General features: G+C 35.3%; 1 protein-coding gene across 7 annotated transcripts in view; it reads right to left on the reverse strand.

Annotated features, from left to right (window-relative positions):
* Positions 1–22,941, reverse strand: part of RGS12 (regulator of G protein signaling 12) — an 85,567-nt gene that overhangs the window by 4,424 nt on the left and 58,202 nt on the right. For 3 of the 7 annotated variants that reach the window (XM_014266119.3, XM_014266122.3, XM_014266121.3), the window contains 10 exons: positions 22,197–22,376; positions 20,817–20,970; positions 19,483–19,559; positions 17,554–17,754; positions 16,665–16,738; positions 14,380–14,506; positions 13,340–13,436; positions 11,792–11,856; positions 11,115–11,268; positions 6,383–8,520 (listed from right to left, as the gene is read on the reverse strand). In XM_014266119.3, the coding sequence (XP_014121594.2) occupies positions 7,892–8,520; positions 11,115–11,268; positions 11,792–11,856; positions 13,340–13,436; positions 14,380–14,506; positions 16,665–16,738; positions 17,554–17,754; positions 19,483–19,559; positions 20,817–20,970; positions 22,197–22,376 (1,758 nt within the window). In that variant the 3' untranslated portion in view covers positions 6,383–7,891. Of the gene's footprint in view, positions 1–6,382; positions 8,521–8,970; positions 10,031–11,114; positions 11,269–11,791; positions 11,857–13,339; positions 13,437–14,379; positions 14,507–16,664; positions 16,739–17,553; positions 17,755–19,482; positions 19,560–20,816; positions 20,971–22,196; positions 22,377–22,941 lie in introns of those variants that run through there. The other 4 variants (XM_014266124.3, XM_074541635.1, XM_014266120.3 and 1 more) reach the window with 4 other exon arrangements.

Consider the following 22,941-nt stretch of genomic DNA (forward strand, 5'->3'; position numbering starts at 1 on the left):
TACCTAACTTCAGTAGAGAAAGGAAGACAGGGCTTAGGGCAGCAGCCACACAGGTGAATTTCCAGCCTGTTTCATCCCTATTGGTAATCTCCTCCCTTGCTAAGCATTCCACACAGCTCTTGAGAAATTTTCTTGTGCATCTGATCTTGTTGATATGTTCCAGCTGGTTTAAAGATGGGAAGATGGAGGTCACCCTTTTTCTTTAAACCAGAGATCTGCTGTGTTACAGACTCACAGCCAAATGACTGCTTAAAAGGCTTAACTGCACCCACCTGCATTTTTCCAAAGGTGACTACAATCAGGCACTGTTTTGGCTGATCTCCTGGTTTCTGTTACCAATATTTCTCTTTTTGTGATATTTGGATTTTTTGTATTATTCTCAAGCACTCTAAATTTAATATTGTCATTATGGAGAACTATATTTATAAAGACAAAGGGAAATCTTCTTCTGTATTAAACAATCCTCCAACTTTAAGATCTAAGCAAAAGATCACAAAACACTGTCTTCCAGGCAGTTTAGCAATAAGGGAGCATGTGGCCAAATTCCACACAGGGAATTCCACAAAACACCTGGAAATTTCAGGAGCAACATTAACAGCCAAATGTAGATGAAAGGATCATATAACTCTAAGTCTAATGCAGATTCTTGGCGATTTAAAGGCCTGCTCACACCACCTTGCAATTATATTGCTTCTATACCATAATCAATAAATGCTTTTATCTTCAATGTGCTAAATTTTAGTTACAATTTTCAATAAAATCTCTTTCATGTAAATTGAGCGTTTCACTCATCATTCTACCTTCGCTAAAATCCTACTGTTCTTGTGAAAATCATTAACTATTTAGATGGCTCTAAGTCCTACTGAAAGATAACAAGAATATCCTGCTTTTCATACCATGGATCCCAGGCATTTGACTTCTAATGCCAGAGAGGATCTGATCTCAGTTAAAGGAAAGGAGCTCCAGATTAATGATTTTGTACTGACTTAGAGCAGATAAAAATCTGTTTGAAGTATTTCATAAAACTTAGAATATAACTTGTGAAAAGAAGCCTGAAGTTTTCAGGGGCAGTTCCTGGGACTGGAGATTTACAGACTTGTTCCATGCCCAGATGCAATCAGTCTCCCAGGCAGCTCGGGGTGTGCTGTGACACAGGAGCCTGGGCAGGCACTGCTCCAGCCTCTGACTCCAGGAGCCTGCCCCAAGGCGGTGCCACACTGCCTGAGAGAGCATTTTCTTACATGAGACTGAGAAAAGGAGCCCTTTGGTGGTCACTTCTGTAGTGGGTGAATAGATAGTCACTTCTATTTCAGGGTCCTGGAAATACATCAATATAAATAACTTCTCCTTAACATGGACATTATCTGTCAGTTTTACTCTCAGACAGACACCTATCCCTTTCTGTCCTAAACTGTTAGGAAATGCTACTTCTACATATTAGCCCTCCCACACATGGATTCTTTTAAGTGGTAGATGAATGACTTCCACACTGGCTGACATACTGTTACTACTGCAGGAATCTTTTTTTTTTTTAAGTTTGTACAGTGATTTATGCTTCTGAAGGGAAAAGGATACTTTACATCAAAGCTTTAGAATACCAGAGGTTAAATTTTCTTTGGCAGTTTCATTCTTTTTATCTCGTAATTGATACAGCACCAAGGAGAAAGCAGACTTAATAAAAGATTCCTACCTACAGTTTATGCTAAATCTTTTCAAAGGAAATTTGACTTTGTATGCTGAATTTCACTTGCATGATGAAACAGCAACTGCAGCATATGCTCAGTGCCTTGAAATCTGACTCAGTAAAATGAAGGCATTGAGCCAGGAAATGGGTTGTGCTACAAAGCAGCAATATTCTACATTACCAGTTTATTTACTTTTTTCCTGGGAATTTTGTGAGTACATTTGCAGTGCAGTACATTAAGTTTAGAAATGGGCAGATGAAAATTCTTTCATTGCACTCATCTCCAAAGCATTCACAAGAAGAACAAAGCACCAAACATTATTCAGAAGGACAAATTTGAAATATCACATGGAAGAGGGAGCTCACCAGTGGCATACAGATGCAAAAGAGGGAGCACTGGAATCTGTGTTTGCTGAAGGCAGGGACCCTTCATGTGCACAGCTACAACAGCAGCTGAAGGGAACTGCACACAATGCCATTTAAAATCCAGGAGCACTCCACAAATAAATTCAAAAGTTCTGAATTTTGATCCAGGCAGACATGTGTGCCCTCAATAACACTGTCCAGTTTGTTCAAACTTTCCATTTCTCCACTGCTAAACCTGAAACATTTTTGACTACTTTTCAAGCAGTAGATATGATAAAACAACACTCCAGCAGCCTGCACATACTCAGCCTTCAGTGTGATCTTCCAGCATTTATTGTTTTGGTTTTCCATCAGTGGTTGGTAACAGCAGGTTTAATTATTGCAGAGTCCTATGTTGGGAGATAGTGGATTGAATTACTTGAATCCATTTTAATTTAATCTGCCATTCATTAAGTTATTTTTCAATTACAAATGTCTAAAATGTGGTTTCACTGGGCTACTGGGTACATTTCACCAATAATTCAGCAAAGTTCACTTCATCATCCAAATGCTGCCATGGGTTGAACAGATCTGGGTTTGGCCCACATGCATTTGGTTCAAAGGGCAGCTGTCATTTCTCTAACATTTCATCCAGTCAGTGATAAAATTTGCAATTCTTTCTAAAATGTTTATCCTGTTGCTTGATCAAAATAAGTTTACATTTCAAATAATCATCCCCCAAGGTCTTCCTTGCTTCCCATTTGTCTACTCTGAACTCCCCTTCTCCTCAGTTTGTTGTGGATCACAGTCATGTACTACATGCAATTCTCTCATTGAATCATGCTCTGATTCAAAGAGGATTAACACATTCCAGCCTTAGTATTTCTGGATTCTCATGGGTACTTCTTTATATTGATCCAGAATCCAATTATCTTCTATAAATTTACACAGAACCAATAAAGGATATAAGTTACCACATGAAAACAGCCTTTGTTAAAAATAATGACTTAAATTATTCTTACATCTTTTACATCATAATCACCCCCTCTTCTTGATTTTTTATTTATGTTTTCATTCATGTGGTTATCCTGATTTACATAGGGAACACCACTGGACTGTCTCTAAAATATGCCACATGAATTAAGAGATTATATAAAATATTAGTTACATAAATATTGTATCATTTATTACCAAAAAAAAGTTTATTTTCAACTTTTGAAGATAGAAATGTGATTTCTCTTAATGACCTCTTAATCTCCTTAACTACCACAAACTTTTTTCCACTTGGAATTCATTACCATTAGAATTGAAATATTTAGTAGCCAGAAAAGCAAAAGTCACAGAAATACCACTGATCTCTGCTCTAATTATCTGATCTCTATTCTTCAGCTGTGGGGTACTGCATCCTTTTGTGAATAATAAAAAAGATCAGCTGGGGATTTTTTTGGGGGGCTTTTGGAACCATAGCCTATACAAGACTCTGAGAGACTATTCTGCTTTTTATTTCTGCATAATTTATCTTTCACAACAAAAACATCCTAGCACTGGTACTAACTATACCATTTTTGAAAGATTTCTTTCCAATAAGAAAGTAAGCAAGTTTATTTCGAGTATACAAATCTATTTCAGAAAAACAGCAGTTTCTTTTAAAAAAAGCTATATAACTTTAGACTAAATTAATTCTTTAACTTCCATAGACATTCTACTATGCAATATTACAGAGAGTTTACCATGCTTTTATTTCCCCTAGCTGACTTTCTATCTCAACCAATGGCACCATAGGCTTGCTAAAAGATAGTTTTGAATAAACTTTTCAGTTGCAGTGCTGGATCCAGTCTATACATCTCCTTAAAAAAAAAAGACCTTCATACTTGGCAGACAATTCCACTGACTGTAACTCTAGTGTCGTTTTGAGAATAATTCTCATTCTAGCTGAAAAACAATGCCCCAAAAAGAACGGGTGTCTTTTTTTAAGAGAAAGAAGAACAATTTGATGGACTCAAACCTACAGTCTGTGCACTTCAGTCTGGATTGCTGCAAACTGTCCTATCTCAGGCTGAAATGGTATTTAGTGAAACAGCCGAGTTGCTATCATGACAAAATGCCAACCTACTTTGTAGTAGAGGCAAAAACCATCATGAACAACTCAGACCAGTGGAATATTGCAAATAAACAATTCAGTGCAAGGCCTGTGGCTTAATACAGCTCTTGAGGAGTCTACAGGTTTGGAAGGCTGCCTTTCCCCATGGGTAACACGTGTGTCCAGCCTCTTGGGAAAAACTGGGCAATGTTCAAAGTACCCAGACTATACCAGGCAATTAAAAAAAAAAATAAAACAAAATAAAAGCCAAGGGGATTCAATCAGCGTTTTGACACTTTCAAAAATGAATGCATCACTTCAAGCCAATCACACCACACAGTAATTATTTCTTCCACAGATGGGACCACCATTATATGCAGAGACATGAAAGAATGTCTTCAGATTCTAGCAACCTCTGGTTTTTAAAGTGGGAAATTTGCCAGAACTAGCAGGCTTATTCAAAATGAAGACATTTTCTCTTGATGAGTAACGCAACTAGAATCAGTAATGATTCTTGTGTTGCTAATTTATTTGCTATTTACTTCATAGCTAAGTATTAATACATTATAAAAACATTTCAATTATTTCAGAAAGTTAAGAACTGAGCTTGAAAATGTGTTCTCAATAGCTCTGAGTGATGCAAACCTTATTTTGCTGACTTCCATTTTTCATATTTTCCTTTCTAGATCATCAAGTGAAAAAAAACCCAAGTGTTACCCATTAGAGGGATGGACATTGGCCTGGCTTTGCTACACCAGCAAATTGCCCCCTGCAGAACATGAGGGACTCTTCACTCCTCCCAGTCCTTTTCCCAGCATTTATAAGCCCAAAATGTGCAGGGTAAGCACACATGTCATTTGTCTTTAGGCCAATTTGGAAGCAAGACCAGAGACCTCTGCAAATTATGAAGTCATTATTTGTCTTTATATCCCAACATTTTAATTGAATAAACCAATCAGAAATGCAATTTCCATTGATGGGGGTTATGAATGAACAACCATTAAAGCACTTAAAAAAGCAACCATTATTAATGATTTAGTCCTTTGAGATTTCAATTCTTGACTGGAGAGAGTTTCCAGAAGTCTTTATTATAATTATGTACATCATCAAACTGCCTTTCCATGCAAACTCCGATCATGAAAATAGAAAAGTTTTGATTCACCCCACATTTTTTCCATAAAATCACCGTTCTTTTATAGAATACAGTTCCCATTAAATAGTAGTGTGTGAGGAGTGTAGAATGCAGCTAATATATGCAATAAGATTGTAGCAAAAAAGGAAGTTTTTTTATATATTTTTTAAAAATTTTTGTTATATCTAAAAAAAAATCTGGTTTGTCAGAAAGTGAGAAGAAATTTAGATTTTCAGTTTTGCTAAATTAGTTAGATTACTTACTGATGGGTGACTATGACAAAATAATAAGGCGCAATCACCACTGAAAGTATAGAACACTAGTTGAATTACATGCTAATTAAAATTCATTTAAAAAATAAATTAAATATGAATGGTATTACTTATTTGTTGTGAAAAAGTCTGAATCATTTTAGAAGGGGAACTGCCACAGGACTTTCAACTGCTTTATTTTTTTTCTTGGAGGCCCACAAATATGTGAGAACACAGTGACTTTTGGAAAAACTGGATTTTCATTCCCCAGAACACAATGAGACCTAGTTAACAGCACGACACGCCTCTCTGCAGAATTGTTCTTTTTTAATTAGGCTTCACAGTGCTGTTATGTAGGACCCATCTCAAAGAGTGAAAAGAGTAGTGTGGTCTCCAGCACCCAACCAACCCCTCATTTCTTACCCAAGTCTACCAAATAAAGAGGTGGTTACTTTGGTTATTCCACATCAAACAAGCTGAGATCTCCAGCTCACCACTTCTTAAAGACCAGGGAAGAGTTGCTTTAGTTTAAAATAAGAAGGAAAGTAATGAATAAAAAGTTTAGCCCAAGAACCCAAAGACAGAAGAAATTCTCCTTTCAGGAGTTCCTGTTATGACTAATTCCAAAGAAATCTCCTGTCTTATCTGCCTTCTGGAGCACATGCCAACGCTATGGATTTCACATGTGACCCATCAGCATCTCAAGACAGCATTTGCCCTTGGATGTCTAAATTATTAATAAATCTAATGTTTATCAGCTTTGTCTCATGGTAATTGCTTGTTCATGTCTATTTATCTGTTTGTCATAAGAAGGTAATTTCAATTAGAATTCTTAATCCGGGACTGAAAGAATTTTTAAAATCATGAATAAAATGAAAGCTTAAAACCAGTTTGTGTAACTAGAGCTAGAATTTATTACTCCTGAGAGAACAAGGATACAAAATACATGTGAAAACTACACAAAGATTTCTACAAAGTAAAAAGTAGAAAGTGGGAAAAGGGAAAGCTACAGCTCAGTGGTTACACAGAAACTTATGGCATGCATTAAAATATTGTAAATTCATGAATTTTTTTTAAGTGCAAATGGTTTTTTTTAAACAGTTCTCACTGAAAAATATGCAAATTGATACCTATGTTGTACACTTGACATATTATCAGAAAGACACCAACACAAATCTATGCATATATACATCAATATGTCTGAAGTACATTTTGTGGTTCTGTTATTCATAGGCACTGGTTACAAGTCCGTCTAATACTCAGTTTCAGAAATTAAGTGATAGCGCTAATAGAACATTTCTCAGATACTACTAATAAAGGAATTGGCTTTTAAAATGCCAAGAGGATGAAATAATTTGCATTGCCATGTATAAGCATCCAACAACCAAAGAAGTATTTACAAATCATCAACCATACAGATAAAGAACAGTATCAAATACTCTGTGTAAAAAGATAAATAATTAAAATGTATATTCCCACATCACAAAGAAATGTGATCATACAAATATGGCACCATATGTTTGTGAAACATCAAAAATAAATGTAGCACATAGATACCTCTTCTTATATTTTACATTAAAATGCACAGTACAATGACTGTAAATGTCAATGTCACGACACCCATTGTCTTCAAAATCCTGTTTCTGGTAACAGCAATTATTAGTAGAGTCCATGTTTATAAAGAAATTCCATACTTCAGCCTTGGGCTAATATTGCTCTGTGATATTGCTAGACCATGAAACTTACTTCCTAAAAAAGTTACATATTTTCTTTAAAATTGTCTATTAGAAAGCTACTTGACATGTGATTATTCTGGGAGAAAGTGTGATAGATGCAATCTATTTCTCTGTGTAGCAAAGTATGGGTTAAAAAAAATAACATTTTTATTTTTGTCACAAATATCAAATTTATTAGTGAAATATATCCTAAGTTGAGGCTTATCCATTTAAAATTTTAATCACAAACAATACTGCAATTTTCAATAATTAGGGGTTTTGTTAAAGTACTTAAACTTCCAAATCCTAATCATGTATCTCATTATGAGAAATGGATCAGAAAATCTGGAACACAACAGTGCTATGGAGCTCAAAATGCTGATATCCTGTTTTGTACTCTGAGGGTGAATGAGATAATTACAGCATGTGGATGTATTTCAAAGGTTTGTCTGCATGTGGCCACTTATGGTTACATGCCAAATCCAAACAAAAGTACATTGTTAAAGGCAACCAGAAGTATAACAGTTAGAACAGACTAAGGCAATTAAAATATTTTTCCTACTTTTTTTGGTTGAAAAAAAATAAAAATTAAGGTGCAGAGAGAATTTTCTTTGCTGTTTTAATGGGTGCCAAATATGATTAACAGTGCCAAGGAAAAGTAGTTTTACACAAAAGGAAAGATTATTAAAATCTAGAAATACCTGAATTGGATCTTTGAAATCCAGATTTTTCCTGATTACCTGCAAAAGGAGTTGGGGGCGGATAGTTGGCTTCCGTGAGTTTACTGATGTCTGACAGTGGCGTTGGTGGTGGCGGTGGTAGCAAAGTGCTGTTAGGGCTGCTAATATCTCCTTCAGCCACAAGAGTCAAGTCTGCCACATTCTCATCATCTACCATCTGAATGCCTTCAGCCTGCAGCTCTCTGGACTGCCTTTTCCACACCGCGGCGTTGCTCTCCTGGGCGTGCGGAATCGGAGACAACGGAGGGCTGAAAGGGACACTGAAAGTCTTCTGGCTGTGGAGCGCTGCCAAAGCAGACTTATGTTTGTTTTCTGAGTAACCCACTTTCTTTACTGAATTTTCATTAGAGTTTTGCAGGGACTCCTGTTTTCCACTGGGTGATGTACATCCATCACTGCCATCGCTTTTTGAAACTCGCTTGCCTTTAGAACATGCGGGTGTAGATGAGGATGGTTCTGGTCCAGTGGGTGGTAAACGAAGAAAGTCAGGAAGAATAAGGTCTTCTTTCCTTAGCAGTCCACGTTGGTCATCTGCTCTGTTACTTTGTGCTTTGGATATGAGTTCAAAAAATTCTATTGGGGAAAAACCCAAAATTGACAAGTTTTTGTCAGAAAGTGCAATGCTATTAAAACGTACATTTTCAGCACATTTATTTTCCATGAAGATCTTCAATTCTTTCAATGCTGCCTTGAAATAAGATCCCATGTTAATTAGGAACTTTTTCAATTGCAGCAATGTTCACTAGCATCACTATAATTAAGACCATCAGCATTGCTATTGTAAGAGTTTTGCAGTTTAGAACAGCTGCAATTCACTGAGCCTTGAACACGTCTTCAATTTTACGCAGTTAATAAATCTGTACACACATGCAGGATTTTTTAATTCTTTATACAAAACAAGGCTCTAGTCTTACAGACAATGGGTGCACATTTTTATATTCTGGATGGGTTTTACCCATCTTAACTCAAAAATAGCATGCCATTTGAACATTCAAAGATTCAGAATGTTGCAAACTTCCTCGTTATATTGACTTTCTCTCAGAGTAATTATATTTTATCACAGTTTCAATTCAATTCATGGCATAGTTTTAAACCAGGATGTTATCATCACAGGGTATGATCAGATGATGATTTAAGTAACCCCATTTTATTTGGAGCTGCAATGAATCAGTAGCTTACAGATAGTCAGTAACCATCCAAGGAGCCATTACCAAAAGCGATGGGGCAGCTTTTTAAAGAGGCTTTAACACAATTAGAAGTGATTTTCTGATCATGTCCCTAATGATATCCAATGGTTTAATATGTTTCTATAAATAATACTCATAATAGATCAACACTGTTCTAAAAAGTTTCAAAACTTGGCAACAAGAAACTTATCAACTGTAAGCCAAGAATTATACCACTCCTCAAAAAAGAAGCATTGCAACAATAAACAAACTCTTTGGTACAAAACATAGACATAAAAAAATATGTAATTCTTAATATAGGGTCTCTGCATGTCCTAATTTTTCAAGAAGAAAGCACTTTAACTACAGAATATTAAAAGATGCTTTAAAAGGCCATCTCCAGCAAATTAAATAAAATCAACAGTTCCAACCCAGCTTATAAATACTGTTTGAAGCAAAAGCCATTAAGGAATAAAGCAACAGAACATTAGTATCATTTTAACTTAGCATAATATGAAGTCGTACACTTGCACTTGTATGACCTTATTCCTAAATCCTCTACTCATACTTGGCAGGCTTTGCAATGTATTCATAAAAATGACTTTTTAACATGCTTTTTCAAATGCTGTAAAATCTGAATGTAGCCAAGATGGAAGCTTCAAAATGCTTCTTATTGCCAAAGTTTTGCAAAATGGCGGTAGGCATATTAAAACATGCAACATTTCTAAGATGTGTCATACAAAAATGTTTCTGAAATTTCAAAGTTCATAGAACAGTTGTTTGTTTTTGCATTAAAAAACAGTCTACAACATTTGGTATGCATTTTTCAAACTTTGACAAATATCACAAAACTCAAAATAAAATGTGAAAGCCTCGAATTCTGAAGTTTTCAAATTATGTTAATGTTTTACTCAGTCCTAGGAAAAAAAATGAAAGTATTAAAATGTGGAAAACAAGTTAACAAAAGAGTAAGAAACAGAAAATAATTTAAAATGCACTAATATATTGTAATAACACTTATATGAAAAAACCATATATTTTGCAGTAGAAGTTTTAGCCATAGCATTTTTTTTTCAGTTCTAGTCAGTGGATATTTATTCACAGATGAACATTCAAAGGTAAACATTCATTTGCTGTATAAATGTGCATAACCAGGTTTTGGATATGCATACGGGGTAACTTCAGCAGTAAATTTTAATCTGTGGGTCAAATATGGTCCTTTGAGGTTTGTTTTTCTACATGGGAAAATAGGGAGGAGCGTGTAGGGCTTACAGACAGGTCACCACTTCAGTTCACATCCTAGGGCACAGGGTGTTATGCCAAAATTTCTAGTGCTACATAACTTTTATTTCTCTTTTGCCCATGGACGTCTTTCTATAAGAAAGCAAATTCTCTCATGAGTTTTTTTTTCCAATGATATCACCAGAACTATTAGGATGTAAAAAAGGTAAAAATAAGACTCAGGAAATGCAAGATTACCAATAACCTCTTTGCTTATTTCTACTTCTAAACAACTTTTGCTGAATGCAAATTTTTCTGTTGCCCATCACATCTCCCCCACAATCTGACTGCCCTGCCCTGGCTGTTACAGAGTTCAGCAGAAAACTTACAAAAATTCTTACCTGAGTACATTTGGGTCTACACTACTGTGCAGTGCCTGTCAAACACTTATATAGAGGTGAACAGAAAGCCAAGCTTCTACACAGCTTACAGAGAGTATCAAATGGGATGTTCAACTGCAGTGGAGTAACTAATCCCCTTTGATTTTACAGGAATTAGGTACCCCTCACTTTTGAAAATCCCACTGGACACCTACATCAGTGTTCAGGTATTTTTAAATTTTCAACTTATAAAAACTTGACAATTCAAACACACCAAACAAAAATATAATGGTCATGACTATGATTTTCACAACACAGTATTAAACACGTGGTATCTACACAGACACAAATTTTTTCTAAGACTACTTATGTTAATATGTAAGCTATAAAGTTCACATACCCTCTGCTTCATCCAAATTTATTTTGTGACTTTTTTTTTTCCCAATCTTTGCAATAGAGTCTTCTCTCTTTGACAGCCGGACTTCCCTAGCATTTTTTCCATTTTCGCCTTTCATTTTGATAGAATTAGACTTTCCTAGAGTTCTTCCCTCTCCCTGCATTAGAAGGAAAGTTAAGGTACTACTTACATTCAGGCTCTATCATTGTATACATAATATGGCCTAAAGGAATGAGGAAAGTTATTTTGGAAATACATTTCTCTAACATCACAATAAATGCTTTAGTTTAGTCTTGATTATGGCAAAGAACATTTGCCATAGCAGTTCCCAAAAAAATGTAGAAATAAATATAATATTGTTTACTCTGAAGAATTCACGTGACAGAAATGGCCTTTGAACTACAGAGTAGCTCAGTTATTTTCAAACACGGATAAGCCAATGAGACACAAAACAACAAACACAACAGAGTGAAAGAGTTAACTGATTCATTATGAAGACAAAGTTCTTCACAAATAAATGCTGTTGACAGTGGAAAACTATCAGACAGATAACAGCTATATTCAATCTAGTTACAGAATTTGGCCGATTCAAAATCATGTGTGAATGCAGCCTTTGATACAGAATTCTAGAAGGAAACAGAAGATGATCTAATGGAGAAAAATCGTTGCAGAAGACTTACAGTAGATCCTTGACTTCTTGAAGATACAGTTGCAGTCTGTTTTACTAACACGCCTCTTTGTTTCTCTGTAAACATTGAACATAAATATATCTTCTGTAACTACCCATTTATAATGCCCTAAAGAAGCAAGACTTAAGGGACAAGGATGGACACAACAGATTTTTGCTTTAAAATCACTCTAATGAATGCTCAGAAAATAGTGAGCACAGTTGATAACCCTGATATCTTTCAGTAAAAACCCACCAGAATATGCCTCTCATTTTCAGATTTTCCTCACATTGCCATTATTTTTAAAGGATGCTGAAGTTTCATTTACGCACTAAATTTTCAGTTGATTTAGAACAAATAATCGTAAAATCTGATCATTCAGTTCGCAATTCTCAACAATATAATTTAAAAATGAAAAAGAAAATCAGCAGAAAAGACCATTGAAAGGACATGTTAAATCTTTTCCATCCTGTTTCACACATCAATTATTTTGTATTTCTGCTGTATGCTCCTTGCCATTGTCTAAGTAATCAAAAGCTTCCATCAAATTAAATCTGCCTACAGCAAATTTAGTAACACAGAATCATTGCCCCCTTTCACTGGTACATTGCCACAGAACCACTGCCAGAATGATCCTCTATGATTTAGGCTTTTACAGATGCTGGCAGCACACTGGATTTAGGCTTTACTTGTAATCCTTAACCTAATTATGTGTGAAAGTATTTAGATTGAAACTGTTTTTCAAAATAACAATTGGTTCTGTTGGTTAGGAAAATGACAAATCTGATTCTCCTCAATATATACCTCCATCTTTATAATCCCAGCTCTTCCTTGAAGAGGATCTCTGCTCTAAGTCTATTTAATTTAACCATATCTAATTTAGTTTTTGAAAATAAGTGTTTGATATCTCTAAAAAGGTCTCCTAATGAAACCAAACCTTACTCATAAGGCTGCTTACATTAATCTAGAGTGTTAATTGTGCCAAGAGATTGTCAACTGTTTAGCTGATAAATTTTTATTTTTCCGATTATGTTGCCTAGGGTCATGAGTTTTTATCCTTTTTGGTGTTATTTTCAAAAATCATCACTTAAAACTGGAGAAGTAGGCTCTGGTACTTTCTCATTTTAAGAAGGATATTATGATAGCAGCATATGCAGCTGCTGTACAAACTGCATCTTTTTTCCTTACACAGAATGTTCCTTGCTGAATAATTGCCAAGTGCACCGCAGATATTTGGCACTTGATTCTCATTATTATTACTGGGTGCTATGTTCCTACGTTTGTGGGTGCATCTGTGGCTCAGTGCAAGCAAAAAATTCAAACATTACTACTGCAAAATTTCTTACAGCAACAGTAAAAGTACCTGCTATCACAGATTACATTAATCTTCAATCTTCAGAAACTGCACTGCTTTTTAGTTAAAAAGAATATATGCTATATGTGATAGATACAAATTTATTCATATTTACCTCACCTTCACAGCTACAGGAAAAACTAACCATAGTCAGGGTTTGTAAAACTGATTTGGAACTACAAACAAAAGCTTTTCTACAAACTTACCTCTACCCTTTGATGGTTCTTTTTCATCTAGAACAACCCGCTGGCCATCCAGATTAGATATAGGGACACCAAGATCAAGGGGCTCCTGCTCACCACTCTAAAGTCGGATCACAGTTTGTATGTAATAGAGAAAAAGCTGTTTTCAGAACAAATTTATGCAGTCTGACATTTTTGAAAGAAAACAAGCAAGGCATTTTTATGCTTCAGAGCAGCTTCAGTCTATCCTTCTACCGTTATAAAAATGCTTATTCAAGCGGTGTAAAACTACCTTGATTTCAATGAGTGTAACCCTATTCTGTGAGAAGAATGGAATTTGGGAAAATGATACATGGAGAAAAAAAAATCATCCAATTTGTGAGTGTGCTCAAATACTCTAGCACCATTAGTGTGTGTATGCTCAGCAAGTCATGTTTTTCAGAGAACTCTTTAGATTATTTTTTATTCTAAACTGATTGTATTATTTCATTAGTTTTGTAATTTCATTAAATGAAGTTATCTTTATACCAACATGCTCTTCAGTTATCTTAAAAACTTGGACTGGTTCAGCCAAGACAGCTTACATACTAGAAATACCACAAAATTAACTTTACATTCCTAGGTATTCCAGCACAAAAGAAAGGAGAACATGCCAGCCAAGAGTTCAGTAGTAGAGAAGTTGAATCAGTCTGCTTTAACAAAATGTTTCTGCAAGGGGATTTGTGGCAACTTTCATGATTCCCAGGACAATGGAACAAAAGCTTTAATCCAACCAACTTTCCCTGGCTAATAATGGGAGTTGAGCTCTGGAAGAAGCAAAGTTCAGGCTTGCTTATTTTGGATGTTGGGTTTATTATGAAGAGAATATAAAACAGATGTAGACTAAATATTTGAGGTAACTACTACTAAGCATAATGGTTATAATTACAATGCATTTTATCTCAAAATGTAGCTGTAGATATTTAAATGCCTAATTCTCAGGAGAGGAATCATTCCAGGGACTATCATATGATCTTCTGCAGACAGAAAATATTGCTGCTTGAATTACATCAAAGAATACTTACTAGTCTTGCCACAAGTTCATTAAGATTTAAACCATATTTTGCAACAACAGGCCTTAAGACCTCTGTTACTGGTTTGGTGGGTTTTGCCTTCAGACCAACTGACCGGTTGATAGGAACAAGATCCAGCCTGCAACACAGCAATTGCAACATCAAGTGTGAAATACTCCAGTAAATAAAGTGAACAGAAATATGTCAAATCAAATCTACAACATAGTTGTAACAATTTATAGCTAGTAGCTAGCTGGAACTGCAGTAGCATGAATGTACGTTAACTGAAGCAACAACGAATCTATTATTTTATTTTTATTTCTTTATTATTATATTTTATTTATTATTACTTCTATTTAACACAAATAAAAATTCTACTGTTTCGCTTGCCAGAACTGAGTGAAGGCCTGAGGCAGTCTATTTCAGACCAAGGAAAAGCATTCCACAGCACTTCCATATTTACAGGGAGATTTCTCTGACCAGTTTGGTCCAGGAGTCCTTCCCAAGTGACTCCATGCCTCAACTATAGACTTGGATGCAAGAAAAATATTTCTTCTCAGTTCCACAAGACAGACTCACAACTTGTTATGCAATTACATGAGATGGATTTGGACAAATATTTTAATTTTTAAGCAGACTAACACTGTGGAATTCCAGTGCTACTTCTTTGGGCTGGTGCCACCATACAATGAAATATTGGTATAAGAGAAACCTATATACCAAAGGTGTAAAAGTAATTAACTTAGAATTTACAGGCTAAAGACAGTTCTTTTCAGAGCATATTTTACAATTTTGCATTATTAAAACAGCAAAAGAATAATTAAATACAATTTTTTTTTTTACAAAATTAAACCCAAACAACTTTCATTAGCATCTGTGTCCCTGCACAGAACTGTGCCCAGCTTTGATTTGGTTTTGGCTTATTTTTTTTTTAAATGCTCTCCATCTATGCCCTGAATCCTCCATAAACCTAATTTAATTGCAATGGTACTATAGTATGAAATCAAGGACAAGCTTATTACTAACAAAACAATCAGAAGAAATGTACATCATCATCAGATATTATTATCTCACAAAAATTAAACACAAGATGGTAAGTCATGTTGACTTTTCTCTTTCTCAAGAAGCCAGAATAACTGAAACTTCGTCTTTTATATTTTCTTTGAATTCAACAGTTACTAAATTGAAATTTTCAATTTTAATCATTAGCTGGTAATTGATACAAAAGTGGCAAACACTGAAGTAACTAAGTATACCCACATAGTATTTCTCCTTTGTCTGAAAATGTTCCAAATATTTGACTATATTTGCTTACATAGTATCTACCCAGAGAATGGAATAATGCAGAACATTTCTACATTTTAATTAACACACAAATAACATATGGTACTGCCTACTTCAAGTTCCTTTTTAACTTGGAGACTCAACAAGCTCACACCTAATAAAAGACTGCTCAATCTCAATCTAAAAATTGAATATGCCATGCAGTATTTATTAACCTGAAGTACCTTTAAATAGAAACTAGCCTAGCTTCCTAAGGAAAAGTAATATAGAGCCAAAATAAGGAATGCCTCACAAAATAAACTTCATTCACTTCAAAAGTCCAGGTCAGTAATGTAATACATTTTGCTTCAATACTTTTTCCTGAAATAATTATTTCAGTTTTCATAGCATTAGTTTGGATTCATTTTGGAAAAAATTACAAATGTTATTTTGAAAAAAACACATGCTACCAAATATATTACATAAAACTAAATGTATAATGTACTGCATTATATTATATCCATACTCATAATTTAACATTGACTTTAAGATTCAGGGTTCATCAGAGGATTTTTATTTATACAATTAGTCTTACTGTAATTTTCCAGGTGGGCAAATATATACAGATAAAACTCAATGGGAACAGGTCATCAATAAATACATCCATTTAGTTTAAGGCTAGGAGACTTACAGTTCAATTTCTATATCTTTCCTGTGCTACTCCAACCTACTAAACACGTCTTTCTGATGTGGAAGGTCCCTCTGGACCCACAGATCTGTCCAATGCTTTCAGAGCTGCCTCAGCTTGAGCATTTTGATATCACAATAATATTTAAATGTCCCTAAACTGGAACACTGGCATCAAAATGTCACTTGTATCCTAAGAGCAATCCAGGAAGCCCCCTCCTGCAGCTGCACAGCTTCCCCTTTCACTGCACAGGGAACTGGCAACATCTCCTTTATTGCACTTACAAAAAGCAAACTGGGAAGCAGGGAGGGAAAGGCCAGAGGAAGGCTTTATTTTTGACTCTTACCTAAATAAAGTGCGTTTTTCCAAGCGCAGGTCCCGAGACTCTAGGATGCTGCTGTCCTGGTGCAACACCAGGGGCTGCAGAAGACGTCAGGGATAAAAGAAGAGAGAGCAAATTAATTCTAAACTATGTAAAAAAGAGCAGCTGTGTTGTTAAATTTTTCTTAAAGTAACTCAGAATATTATTAATATAGGCTGCACTCATTCCAGTGACTGCTCCTTTACAGTATGGAACATGATTAAAGCATGTTTTCTTTTGGCTAGGTGTGAAACAATGATCAAAATTCAATTTCCACTGGAGTCAGCAGGTGTTCAGGAACTTGGTTGTTAAAATAAACCTAGATTCTTCAACTTACATAAATAACACAGAATAATGCATTAGAAAATACAGCCAGCTAACAGTCCTTAAAAGATTTAAAAGAAAAAGCCCATAACTATGAACATTCATTGAGTTTTGTCATTGCAATCATCTAGATGGATCAAAAGCATGAATTTAAGAGAATAAATACTTCATGTCCACAACTTCCCTTTGAATTGGAGAACATTTCTGTTGACTAAGAGCCATCTCACACACACTACATCATCCCCACAGATTGCTGTCTTGGAAATTTTCCTCAATATTAAAACCTGTACCTCATTTCTACCATTAATGCATCTCATTCATCTTTGAGCAACTGAATGTTACTATGTTTTAGGGCTTTAATGCAGTAGCATCTACTACCAGACATTTGCTTTCTTCATGGATAATTCAATTCTCCTTCAATTAACCAGCACTGCCAATGTAAAGCTATGAGCAGAACCAGGAGATGTGTGTCAGCATGGAGAGAACAGAATTCCTTATCTGTGAAATGGGGAGGAAAACACCTCCAAAAGAGCCCAGGAATATGCAGTACCTTATCACCTCCAACAAGGAACAGGTCCACTGCAGCTATGTTGATGCCATGTTTCTCACAGACCCCAGCGAGCACCTCCTTGATGGAGAACCCCGACTTCACAGCCATTTTGCTGGATGAGCCATCCGGAAGGTTTACACAGCAGTACTTGGGGGATTTGTCTTTATCTGGCACAAATGCAGGCAATCTTGAGGTTTCAGACTTGAAAGGAAAAAAAGAAAGGTCAGTGACCAATGGGAAAATGAGGACTGAGTATAAATTATTAGAGCCCACCCAGATCAAACCAAGCCAACAACCATAGTTTCTACCATGCTTTAGAAATCCTTCCAAATACCACAAATATTAGATACATTCAAATCTCGGGGGAAAAAATTTAGATAAAGATCATAAATCTAAATCACAAATCTAAGTTTATTTCAAGAACAGATGAAGTTTTACACACTAAGTGTGTAAAACCGTTATAAGATTTACTAAAGGATTCCTAAGTAAAAACTAAAAAAGTAAATTAAATCTCATTAAGCATCCAAATAGTTAAATGTCTGTGCTCAATAATGTCCTGCTGATGTAAAAATTACCATTGGCACCCTATGAATCAACATTTAAGTGAAGAGGAATGCCTTTAAACATCAGATTGCTCAATCTTTCCTCACAAAATTTCCTCTTCTTTCAACATAATACAAATTCTATGCACAAATACACCACAGAGAAATTAAATTTTTTAAATTATTTGCTTCATGACCATTAATTGTTTTTATTAAAGGGGATTAGAACTACAATGCTATGGACTAGGCACTAACCTTTATTCTAGAGTAACAGCAGAATAGTAACACTACCACTAAATATCAAAAGTATCTTTGAAAATTTAACAAAAAGCTCACTTATAATTTAAAAGGACACTAAAAAATACTAGTTTTGACAGCCTTTTAGGGTACTCATCATGCTTTTTCTCTCTTCTTTAACATGGTGCTTCTCATTCAAATCACAGTAACTTTCTGATAGAAATCATGTGGGAGTGGGAAAGAAATGAGGGGTTGTTGCTTTAGGGAGCCTTTGCATTTTCTATTTTTTAAGACAAGACTTTTTTGCAACAGAAATAAACATGACTTCACCCTGCTTGTTTCCCTGATCAATATTTTTAGCACAGATAAATTTACATAGTTATTAGTTGATGGTTAATTACACAGAATCTATTCTATCAGAGGGACACCAACAGCACAAAAAAACTAAAATTTCCTTTTTTTAGAGTCTTCCTCCATATCAACATAGATAAATAAAGCATTACATCTATGTTTTATTAATACTGTTTTAAATTTGCCCCTCATTAGTTTTACACTGTGAAGGCAAAACTTGATGGTTAGAAATCACAGTGTCTTCACTTGTTAATTTCTTAGCATGACAAAGTGTCCAAAACAAACCTCTCAGGATTTTAGGACCAAATTAAGTCATAATGACAAAAACACACAGCTTTAAAGAAAACAGAGAAGAAGCAAGACAGACACTGGCACAACAAAAATCAACCTAATGCAACTTGCATCCCCCTTACTGCAGAGGCTAAGAAGAGGAAAAGCTTTAACTTGTGGTTGTTTAAAACAGATTCTCATCCTTGCAGGTAGAACAAACTAGTTTTAAATAGCTACAGTCTTTAAAAGGGAAACTTTATTCTGTAGTTCACTGGTGCCTGATGTTAAGACAGACAAGATGCAAAGCATATCCAAGGACAGCACAAGAAATAATATATGAACACAACCTCTCTTGCATTTCTAACACTCTGAAATTGCCTAATATTACATCTTGTGCTGCAGCTGCATCACTTGAAACCCCTTTCCCAAGGCATTACATCAAACAAGCTACATCACACCACTTAGAAAATCAGTATTTCACTGTTTCATCTGCTCCCCCAGTAGCCCATGGGCAAGAGGCAGCCATTACCAGGTCGAGACTTGCAGTGGATGACATGGAGCCTTGAGATTCCCGTCTGTAGGACAATCCATTGGACTGAAAAGAATCTGTTTGTGCAAACAACCAGCAATCAGTAAAGAGGTTAATTTCATTATTTATGCTAATACAAACAACTATTTCAAATATCAGCTTGTTGGGTCACAAATTTTTCTTTTTTCATTAAAAGGAAAGAAACCACCAAATCTTCATACTGTGCACAGAAGCATGGAAACCAAAGTAACTTTTGGTCAAGTGCTTCGTGGTTATGTAACCTCTGAATAAAACCATTTGTTTTACATCAAAAAAAGGGGAAAAATATTTTAAAAAAATATTTTGTTAACTAGATGTAACATGATTTCAATATTTCATCTTAAAAAAATTATTCTACCTCTTCAGATACTCTCAAGGCAGACAAATACTTTTAAAAGTGCAAGTATGGTGTTAGAACACTAAAATCTAAGTCAATTACTAGTCACTTTCAGAAGGAAATGTCCATGATCACAGCAAATGCCACTGATGTCTTTTCACATATGAATATACTAAGAACACCCAAATTATCCATATGAGCAAAGGTATCTTGTAGGTCTGGGAATTTATCAGAAGCAAAAACTGCATTATCAAATATGGACCAAATATGGACCAAACTTGGTGCTTTGCTGGAATTTTTTCATCATTTTTAATTCAACAGCATAATTTACTGCAAAACTTTCATCTCCTCCAGAGGCCATGAACAGGTGCTTTCATAAGGGAACTCTTCCTTAAACTCTCAAACACAATTAAGTAACAAAACAGCAGGTTACAAGGGCTTTCACACCTCTGACTCTCCTTTTTCATTTTAGTCAGGGAAGGTGAAAACAGATGGTGACTGTTCAAAAGTGAACATACCTGTGTGTTACTGATAAAAGAAAGAAAAGTAGGATAACACAGATGGAGGAATTTTTAAATAGCTATAACTACAGCACTATTTGCTGTACTGATCCTGGACTTTTCTGTAAAGATTTGAAATTATCTTTCTATAAAAATAGCAGCTCTCCGCTTGAAAAGGCAATTACCAGCACACAGGAAGGCAGAATGTTCCAAAACGTTAAAAAAAAAGTGTTGTGGAAGTTAGTAAAAACAAATTTAAATATTGCCATGTTTTTATCTATTTACTTGTACATCTTCCACAAAACTGCAGCAACACTAGCCACACTCTGGCCTTCTGACTTGACAGCTCCTTTCCTCTGTCACTCCCAAGAATGCACTTAGACAGCAACTAATCATGGTGAGATTAGTCATATCTATTGCTGAAACAACCTCGAAACAAAGCAGAATGTGATACTCACCGTTTGGATAATCACCATTTTCTCTTCTCTTCTGTGATTTTCCCAAACTCTTGCTTCTTGACCATGAGAAGAATGTTCCCCTCTTTTTCTTCTCAGTGTCCTCCTCTCCTGACTCTTCATTTAAAGATCTTCCAGACTTTGACTTACCACTTAGCTATCACCAAAACACAATTAAATCACTGGTTTGATCACAGGTGTATTTTGTCTAAAATAAACCTCCCCACACTTCTTCCCAAAACAAGAGCATGATGGCCAGGTTAGCTGCTTTCCTTACCCCACGCACAAATGTCTGTGCCAGCATTCCTCTCAGCAGCAATCAAAAAAAAAAAAAAAACCCCAAAAAAACCTCACCAGTGGCAACAGAAAGAAATACAGAGATGGAAATGTGCTGCTTGGTAGGGAGTACAAAACAGTAGCTGGAAATGAGCCATGGAGAGCTCCAGCAAATATGAAAGAACTGTCCCCAGCTCACCAGTAATGCCTAAGTTAATGTGGAAAGGCCATTTGCCTTGCTTTCAAAACACTGAATTTCACTTTGGTATTTTTCCTAGGCTAGGCTTGAACATGAACAGCTTTCAAAGACAATGACAAAGTACTGTTTAACATTTACAAGTATAATCAAGTATTTATTAGAGTTGAAGAATACAAATGTCAGGAATGTTTGATATTAAACTAAACTTGCTTTTAACAAGCTAGTATTCTTGTTAGATTATTAGAATATTCCTTGAAATGCTACTTTTTAAAGGTTCCTAGTCATAAGAATACATAATGGCAGATGGGGTAATCTGTAGTGATTGACATGAAAAATGAGAAGTTATAATTTACCCATACAGTTATGTAATGCCATGATCGTATTATCTACAAGAAGAAAAAATAAATCCTAAATAATGTCAAGGGATCAGTCAGTAAGACTACTGGTCTAATTTTTAAGCAACTGTACTTATTTAACACAGAATTATCTTAGTTTAGTAGGAGCTAAGAAATTAAAAACTACCCTTTGCCAAAATGAGCTAGTTTAGGTTAAGCCTTCTCCAAAACTTCTGATAAAATGTCTCCTTTCAGCAAAGGTTAAATTATCACATCTTAATTCACATATTCAACCAAAATAAGCTTCTGAACTGGTGTATTAACAAAATAAAACTTACTTTTTATTTGTACACATACAGTTAAATAATAATGAAGATTTTAAATTATATTCAGCAATTCAATATCTAGAAAACTGATTCAAAGTATATTCCTGAGTACATAAAATTTTGCAATTGTATTTGCCAACACCTCTAACCACACATTTTATTTTATAGGTTATCTTTGATTTTCCAAAGAACTTGAAAAACATTATTTAAAACCACAGTTTTGTGATAACAACAATGCAAAAGTCACCTTTTTTGGTGTGGACATGTTGGACTTGTCTGAACTGACGCTGTGTTTGGAGGTGGGGCTGCTGGGAACACGCTGAGGATCAGGAAGAGGACGTCCTTCCACTTCAGCTAAGATGCACTCTTGGTAGAGGGGGGACTTGAGGAAGCGAGTATAGCTATCAAACTTCATCAGGTTAAATATCTGAAATTAAACCACAATGGATAATGGGTACATACATTCCAGTAGCATATCAAGAAAATGAAGCTGCTTTGCAACAGGAAACTCCCACAAAATTTAGGATATCAGGCTGTAAGCAGCATAGGTATGACACTGTCTAGACCTGGCTAAATCCACTGCATCCATTTTAAAGTGAAATATAATTTGATCTATTCCCTTATTACAGGTTCAGAAAAAAAGTTATGATTTGTGCAAACTGCAAGCTGAGATGATGTAGAGTCTTGACAACACTATCATTTTTTAATGTGTTGATGCCTTTCTGTGTGGAGCATGCAGCAATCTGGCCATTTAAAACATTTTAAAGGTTATTACACTGCACTGTATGTGACAGCATTAAGTTATGCAGGTATGTTTTAAGGTAGCTGTGAACAAGAAAAGTTTATGTTCTAAAACACAGAAATATGATATAATCACAATATGCAATAACACAATATGCAATAACACAATGATACAAGACACACAATGTTAATTGCTGATGTGAGGAGAAGCTGAGAGTCCTTTGCATCATATAAAATGTTCACAGAGTCAC

The sequence above is a fragment of the Zonotrichia albicollis genome, chromosome 5 (assembly GCF_047830755.1).
Source record: "Zonotrichia albicollis isolate bZonAlb1 chromosome 5, bZonAlb1.hap1, whole genome shotgun sequence".
Lineage (NCBI taxonomy): Eukaryota > Metazoa > Chordata > Aves > Passeriformes > Passerellidae > Zonotrichia > Zonotrichia albicollis.